Source organism: Choristoneura fumiferana, chromosome 12, assembly GCF_025370935.1.
Source record: "Choristoneura fumiferana chromosome 12, NRCan_CFum_1, whole genome shotgun sequence".
NCBI lineage: Eukaryota > Metazoa > Arthropoda > Insecta > Lepidoptera > Tortricidae > Choristoneura > Choristoneura fumiferana.
The window spans coordinates 15,010,382-15,019,533 of record NC_133483.1 but is presented as its reverse complement, the minus strand read 5'-3'; the positions used below and the strand labels follow the sequence as shown (position 1 = coordinate 15,019,533).

General features: G+C 34.5%; 1 protein-coding gene across 1 annotated transcript in view; it reads left to right on the top strand.

Annotated features, from left to right (window-relative positions):
• LOC141433718 (uncharacterized) overlaps positions 1 to 4,384 on the top strand; it is an 11,806-nt gene extending 7,422 nt beyond the window's left edge. The window contains exons 5-7 of the mRNA XM_074095812.1: positions 1,971 to 2,114; positions 2,883 to 3,049; positions 4,324 to 4,384. Of these exons, the coding sequence (XP_073951913.1) occupies positions 1,971 to 2,114; positions 2,883 to 3,049; positions 4,324 to 4,384 (372 nt within the window). The remainder of the gene's footprint in view (positions 1 to 1,970; positions 2,115 to 2,882; positions 3,050 to 4,323) is intronic.
• Positions 4,385 to 9,152: the final 4,768 nt, after the last annotated feature.

The window sequence follows — 9,152 nt, the reverse complement described above, 5'->3', positions numbered from 1 at the left end:
ACGCAGATTGAAATAGCTAAACTATAGATGTAAAACAATTTGATGCTTACTAGGTGTACACGGCTGCAGCAGGGCTTCTACGAAACTCGAAACTCGAAGTTCGTGTCGTGCGGTCCCTCTGACACTTATACAATTTAATACGAGAGCGAGAGGGACCGCACGACACGAAACTCGAGTTTCGAGTTTCTTAGTAGCCCTGCAGGTGCGCACTCTGGCCGTTTTTCACTGTTGAACGTAGAATAAAATAAGAGCATTAAAAAAAAGGCAGATGGAAAATTGAAGTGTCCAGAAAATTGAGCGAATGAAGACACAAAGTTGTAAACACCGAGTTATTTCTACAATAAACGAACGCTTCAACTTTTCTCATTTGGCGCACATTTTAAAATGAGAAAAGTTCAAGATCAAGTTAAAGTTTAAAGTTTAATAATTCTATGTGTATTTAAAATTGGGATAAAAAATATTTTAATTTTTAAACGAGTACTGTTGAAAAATCATGCAAAATCGAGTATGCTTAGCATGGTTTTAGAATTTCGGGAAAAACTCATCCACGAAAAACCTCTACTGATCTCTACGCACTACGCATGGATAATGACAAAATTGTGTTTAACATAGATAAACAATTATAATTCTACTCTGATTAATTTACTAAACATAGTACAGTTACTAACTTATTGTGTATCAAATTTCAATATAACCGATCCTGTAGATTTAGAATAGAGGTAGTAGCTGCGTGTTAGAGACGCACAAAATATACCAACACACGAGTATTCTTATAAAGGTTCTGTTTTTCATTTGACGGTGTAACTTTAAAAAATAATAAAGATTCAATACTTGAAAAGACAAGAAAAGAAGAAATGACATTTTTATTTTAAATTATAAATAAAATAATAAAATTTTAAAAAATAATTGTACGACTACATTTTTACATAACATATTATTGTTATAGATAGAGCATCGTATAGAGTTAAAATCTATCTATTATTATTTTCCTGAAAAAAATTGCTCATTACCTTAACAAAGGTTTACGAAACAATTGCAAGAACTTTACATGTCTCAGTAGGCTTACAATTTTAATAGCCAATCGATAGATAAGTGAAATCTATATTGCCTTGATACTATTATCGACATTATAAAAGTCGCAAGTTTTACCGAATATGTATCAGTTGGCCATTGGGTTTAGAATCATTAGCAGTCAATCAATACCTATAAAATGTATTCAAAGGTAATTTTATTGTATTTTATACAGTATTTAGTTTGTAATTATTATTTACCAGCTGTTGCCCGCGATCCATCCGCGTAGTATTTGTTCAACGCTATGCCGCGGAACAGTGCAATTTTCCGGATAAAACTATTCTAAGTCCTTCTCTGGGATTCAAACTATCTGTATAGCGAATTTCATCTTAATCGGTTCAGCGTTTTAGACGTGATTGACTGATTGTGTAACAAACATCCAAACATCTTCACAAACTTTCAAATTTATAATATTAAGTAGGATTACTTAACTTATTTGTCGATCTGTCTGTTTATTCGTCTGACAAGACGCTTTTTCTCAGGAACGCAAAATTAATATCAAATAATTAAATCAGTTACCGCCTTAAGCAGTAAGTAAATAAATTAAACTTCTAAGTCTACGCAATCAAAATATATAGGTAGCCATTAAAAAATGTTTCCGTACAAATTGCCGTACCAAAAAACCTATAAGTAAGTATGATACTTTTGGTTTTCCTAGAAACTTAAAATTTGGTATGAAAGTGGTTTTTAAGGGCAACTATTAAGAAAAGTCTGATAGTCTTTTCTTCTTACGTCTGTCTGTGTCAGTAATTATCTAAAATTACGCAATAATGTATATTTTGCTAAGGAGAAAGGCTCTGCTAACAATGTATATTCATAGACACCCACAAATTTGTAGGAAATACTCAGTGCGCGAGTTCAACTCGTACTGGACCGATTTTTTAATATGTTTTTATCAGGTGCTGTGCCTTACTGCCCTCTTCGCTGCGGCCGCTGCCTACGGACACGGGTTCTCATCCCAGCACATCTCCCGGCACGATGGTCCGGCGCACGTCGTACCGATCCACGGACACGGCCACGGACACGACCACGTTGATTATTATGTATGTAACATTAAAACTAAAATCATCTTAAAACTTTATGGCAGGCAACATTTTTCTGAGAGTTATTTTGTACTTTTACGTTGTAAGTCGTTGCTGGTGTAAAAAAAATGTCTTTGTTTGAGTCTTTATTTATTATGGATCTTTAAAAATTAATTCAGTATATTTCTGCAGATGTTTGGGTTAGTTTGACTGCATACTTAATAATTGGGTTTACATGCAAAATATTAACCTTACAAAGTCAAGTCAAGTCAAGTCAAATATCTTTATTCAGTTTAGGCTATAACAATTAAGCACTTCATCATCATCATCCCAGCCTATATACGTCCCACTGCTGGGCACAGGCCTCCTCTCAGAACAAGAGGGCTTGGGCCATAGTTCCCACGCGGGCCCAGTGCGGATTGGGAACTTCACACGCACCATTGAATTGCTTCACAGGTTTGTACAGGTTTCCTCACGATGTTTTCCTTCACCGCAAAGCTCGTGGTAAATTTCAAATGTAATTCCGCACATTAAGCACTTATGCATGTCAAAAACAAATCTACCACCGGTGCGGAAAAACCTCTGTTGAGAAGAATCGGGCAAGAAACTCAACGAGGTATATATATTTTTTTCAAGTGTCATGATAAACCTATGAACGGTTACTTAACTCAAAAAATATTTATTTTATAGTACCTACAATGTAATTTATAATCTTGTTCTTTTGGAAATTTCTTAACACTTCACTTTTATAGTATCTTTAATTAATAAAAGTGTACGCTATTCCTTCAGGCTTACCCGAAGTACGAGTTCGCGTACAAGGTAGACGACCCTCACACCGGCGACCACAAGTCACAGCACGAACACCGCGACGGCGACGTCGTCAAGGGCTTCTACTCGTTGCACCAGCCTGATGGCTCCGTCAGGGACGTGCACTACCATGGTGACAAACACTCCGGGTAAGAGAGATTGACAAATATCAAACGCCACGAATCGCTTTTTCATAAGTTCATACATAATACCCCGAATATACTGGGTGGTACCAAATGATGTGATGATACTTAAACACAGGTGATAGTGTTGCTTAAACTGAACAACTTTTTCCAAGAAATATGGGACGAAAACGAATTTTTTTCGCCTTACAAAGTAAGTCAGTCAGCCAAGCAATACATTTTGTATGAGAGTATGATTTATGTTTTCGTTTTTCGACCTATGTTCCTTGGAAAAAGTTGTTCAGTTTAGGCAACACTATCGTCTGTTTAAGTATCATCACATTATTTGGTACCATCAGCCTAATGTGTGGTCTACCACCCTAAAGTTGATAATCGTTTGGATCATAAAACAATAATGCCAATAGACGTGTCTGTCAACTGGAAAGTTCGACCTTAGCGACATATTAATTTGATAGGAACTTGTTTAAAAATTGATAGACCACATATTTGGCTGATGGTACCACCCTTTATACGCAGTTTTATACAAGGCGTCTTAAAGGCGTTTTCAGCGGATTAGGTTAGTTCAACTACACCCTTGTAAAAGTTTTTCACCGGATTTTTGATTCAAGTTGAAGTCACATCTTTAACGCCAATTTGCACATCGACCAATGTATGGCAACATTTTATATACCACAATTAAAATATCCTGAAGGGTTTCAATCAGACAAATACAACAATTTTCTTAAGTACCTATTCTGGATTTTATTCTACGACACGTTGTATTGTACTCATATTATATACTTAACTACCCCCCCCCCCCCTCCCTACTACTACTCCCTTTACTTTTATAATGCTTAATGCCTACTCTATGAGCACTATGCACAATCACCTGTCATCACATACAAACAGAACTTAGTTACGTACGTACCCATTTCTAACTTTAATTCATCATTTTTTAACACTGCGACCGGCTTAGGTCCGCTTTATTCAACTTGATTGTTTCATGCTTGTTCGATTAACTGGGTTGAGAGGACATTGAAGGTTTTGTGGCAGTCATTTCATAATTAGGTCTACGCTAACACAATGTCAATGTTTTAAGACGTTTGAGGACAATCTTTCATGTTCAACTGACATCCATTTTCATAACTCAGAGGTATATTTTTTTACAGCGACAACTTGAGCGATCGATGGTGCTTTATTACGTACAAGCATAAATAACACAAAACTTGTTCCTTATTATTCTAAGGCCGGGTGTGATTTTTATTTCCAAATTTTCCATTTAATATTTATCTTTGTTCTAGATTCCACGCTGACGTGAAATACAGTACCCACCATATTGTTCGTGCATCACCACACTACTAAACTTTGCTCGCCTCAAGTTTGCCATTTTATTTATATTCTGTAATCTACGCCATCTAATGAGTGTACCAAATGATTTAAATACGTTTTATATCAAATAAAATTTGTTAGAAAATTACTTGACAATATTTCATTTAAGTTAGTTTTTACTCGTATCTAAAACTGAATCACGGTCAATATCCCGTCTAAAATTAAAAAGAAATCCCTACTTAATATTATTAATGCGAAAGTAACTCTGTCTGTCTGTTACGCTTTCACGTCGAAACCACTGAACCGATTTTGATTTAATTTGGTATATAGGAAGTTTGAACCCCAAGGATCAACATAGGATATCTTTATTCTGGTAGTGGGCGCCACCGCGCGATAACCTAGATCCGCGCAGATGTAGTCGCGGGCATAAGCTAGTTTTAATATAAAATTAAATTCGGTCCGTTTTCAATGCTCTCGTGAATAAATGAATCTAATTTTTATAAACTAGTTATACTTACAGCCGAAGAAATTGATTTGCATAGGTACGGTTGGTTTCCTAACTTATGTACCAATCCACTTTTGGATATACAGGTACTTATGACCACGTTAGGGCAACGACGTATCACTGTGTAACCTTTTGCCGGCAACTGTATAATGGGCATACCATAAAATCTGAGATGAAATCATAGTCAAACAGTCTATAAAAAGATTCTACGAAGGTATTTACGCGATTTAATTTAAAAAGTGTAATGTTCCAAATATACTTCCTCATAGAACAGCAAATATCCCAATAAAAAAAATTGGATTTTTTTAATATTTAACTAATTAATGAAACAAAGTATATCACGGTTTTCTTACGAATTAGAAAACAAAGCTTAATAATGAAGTAATTTAAATCGGTTCACCTGTTTAAGAGCTAAGGTGCCACAGACAGACAGACAGGCACACAGACACACATAGCGGTCAAACTTTTTGCGTCGGGGGGTTTATAAAACACATTTTGCCCTTGATAGTACAACCCCCACCTGCAGCTTGCGTGGATAGAAACGTCATGGAAAACTCAGGTAAAATAATGCGCCTGTCTTATGAACTTGTTGTACAATAAGTATACTATTAACTTGCGTTGCAAGTTCAATAGTTATTTTTTGAAATTTAAAAGATTTTTATATTCCTCTTTTTAAGCTACAAATATTTGAAAATACGAACTGAAATATAGATGACATATCTATACTGTAGCCCTCAGAAACTTTCAGCACCCCATTGGAACTAAACGCTCACCGGACAATAAAATTAAGATTGTTTTTTTTTGGAATCTTTTTTTGTATTATTATTTCAATTCCAAATTGTTTTGTTACTTTTACGGTCATCCCGTAAACCCATCGAAAATACAAACTGAAATAAAGATGCATAGAAAAACCAGAAAAATAAGACCGGCGCTGGGAATCGAACCCAGGTCCTCGCCATTCCGTGCCCACCACATCACCACTGGATACAGACACAGAGACACGAATTTCTCCTATGCACACATATCTCAGCTTGTTTGTTTTCTTATTTAGTCACTTAAGCAGCGACACTAGCTGGTCTTATTTTTCTGGTTTTTCTATGCATCTATATTTCAGTTTGTATTTTCGATATGGGTTTTACGGGATGACCGTAAAAGTGACAAAAAATTTAAATTGAAATAAAAAATCCAAAAAACATCCAAAAACCAATCTTACAAATATTTGCACCTTGAAATGCATTGTTAGGTTGAAGGTGTTAACCGGTTGGTGAATAATCAGATACTAATAAATTGGAAACGTCCACTTTATATACCTACATTTCATTTTAATTAAACACATTATTTGAACCGGTTTACAAGATGAACAGATGGTTTGGTTAAAGCCGCAGCTTCACGGTGGATGCAGGTTGGTTCTAACCAAAGCAACTGGAGGGGGATCCCTTTGTTTCCCATACATTTTTTGTTCCAAATTTCGATCCATCTAATTTATAAACATAAACATCACTAGTCATAATTTTTGTTCAGTATAATGCTTATTAGCTCTAATATTAATGGCATATAATATTAAATTCTATAATCACAAAAGTCATACATTTTTAACTATAACGTTCAAAGATCTAACGATAATTATTCAGAAATAGTTTAAGCCATATATTTCACCGTACTAATGGTTGTTACTCATATCGTTTTAATGCCTAAAGTGTTTAGGTCTAAGAAACCAAATCCATAATATTGATAGGCATAATAGATAATTACTCAGAAACATTTCCAGGGATACATTTGAAACTGCTAATTCATTTAACTACGACTTTAGATATAGTACGACTTATAGAAATTATGTTGAAAACAATTTGATTTGTGCGAGCGAGCGAAGCGTGCGAGCAAGACTGTTCGGAGCAGAAGAGACTCGGATGTTAGGTTTAGAAGGCTAAGGCGGAGGCGAAGCGGTGCGTAACTCCCGCCTTAGCCTTCGATGTTAGATATTTTTTTTATAGCAGCCCGGATAATATTGCTTCACAGATGATTTTTGATCCTCGATGTTTGTTTAAAAATTATTTATTATGAACTTTGATTATTATGCAGACAACTACAGTATACATTCGGTAGTTACAATATTATGTATTTAATTTTTCTGATAAATTATTGAATTCAGTCATTCGTTTTTATTGAATTTAACATTATGATGTTAAATGTTATGACTAACTTATCAGGGGACTATCAATCATTATGACCTGCGAAAAATGACCTTACAACAATTATTATAAACTAGTTTATTGCCTTTAATATTATGGAATGGTATAATATATGGACATCGAACGTTTAAAACTTTAAACTAACCAATTTTAAGACTTACAATAATTATGACCTGCGAAAGTCGGAACTTCACTTTATACTTAATGTTATGACTTAAGATAATATGACTTGCAAAAATTATGATAAATAACGTTATGGATTGTTAAAATCAGAGTTTAAATTTTATGGGAAACAATAGAGACCCCAACTGGAGGTCTACGGGGGAGGCCTAGGTATCTCCAGCAGTGGACTTCCTACGGTTGATTTGGCGATGATGATGGTGAATATAGTTTATGGCCAATGGAATATACATTCAATTCTATTTTCTCTGTATCTCGCCAAGGTAAACGTCAAATTGATAAAAAAAATATATATAATATAAACTAAACAAGCGTTTATGGTTTAGAGGGTTTACTTGCAATGACGGGAACCCATAGATGGCTGAGAGTAGATGTTACATTATTTCAAGCTAACAAATATGCCACAAAATATGTTTAACAGATTTACGCTCAAACTCAAGGTCACACACTACACATACCATGCTAAAAATGGTCAAATGAAATGTTCTTGTTTACTCGAACCGCTAATGTTGCGAAAGCTTTTACATATACGTGTATTACTATAAATTACTGGAGTAAGATATTTTAATTATCATTTGAATACTAACTTCGGAAAGGGCAGCATTTTAATAATAATATCCTCAAGAACATTTGGTAACGCATCCGGAAAATTTCAATTTTATTTTAGCCACGCATTCAAAACAATTTTGGTTTTAAATCATTATTATTATAAGTAAATTTTGTTTTTTTTTTGCGGTTTTTAATGGGTTTAAGTTATAACTTATCTAATAATTTATCTATTACTTTTAAAAAGGCATTTTAGTATATTTATTAATGATCTAGGAAACGGTTCTAACGTATTCAATTAAATTTGCTATGTGGGGGTTTTCGGTGCCAAAAATCGATTTAGTTTGTATGCTTTATCGCGTGATTTCATATTTTAACCCGAGTGAAGCTCAAGTACCTGGTATAAAATGCGGGTCAAACCCTCCTTCTTCGCAGTCGGGTAAAAAGTACATATTTGTCTGGCTTTTTATTTAAGTATACATACGTTAAATACAATGAAATAAGCGTCGTTAAATAAAATGACTGGTAACAAAACTGTACTTTATTGACTACGATATGGATATTAGAAATTATAATTTTATTTCTATAAGAAATTTAAATATAATTTTGTATGTTATGGTTTGTATTTTTGATTGCACTCTGCATCTAGTGGTTTGATCAAAGCGACCGGCATCCGTAATATGCCAAGCGTAAGGGTGTTTGTGTGTGGAACATGTAAAGGGAAAAATTTACAAAGCACATTAGTTTTAATCTGACATCTCACCTTATTCCCCTATAATGTGTAATTACGATTAGTAAAGAAAGAAAGAAATATAAAAAAGGAGACGGCGCTCTAAAACCGCGAGGTGAACCGCATAGGCACTTGCACTAAACTAAAGGATCAATAACCTAACTTGTCACTTCAAAGTTCAATATCTCAAAAACGGCTTAGCCGATTTTTATAAAATGTCTAAGAACCATTGGTAGAAAACATGCTTTCAATTAAAAAAAAACGCATTCAAATCGGTCCACCCGTTTGAGAGCTACGGTGCCACAGACAGATAGACACACACACAGACACACAAACATACAGACACACAGACACATATAGCAGTCAAACTTATAAAACCCCTCTTTTTGCGTCGGGGGTTAAAAATAGGGATCACCGGTCCGTAAAGTAGTTAATACCTACCTGAATCAATCAATCAGCAACGCAATTAGCATCTTCCTGTGCTGTTAGGTTATACATAGAAAAAATAAAAAGTAACATTTATGCTTTGCACCATACAATTGTATGCATTAATTAAGAAAAAAATGTGTCTGTTACTTACTAGTAATAAGAGGATCATCGAATATTGGACTATGTATCCGACCTATAACCACTGTCGTTTGAAATGTTAAT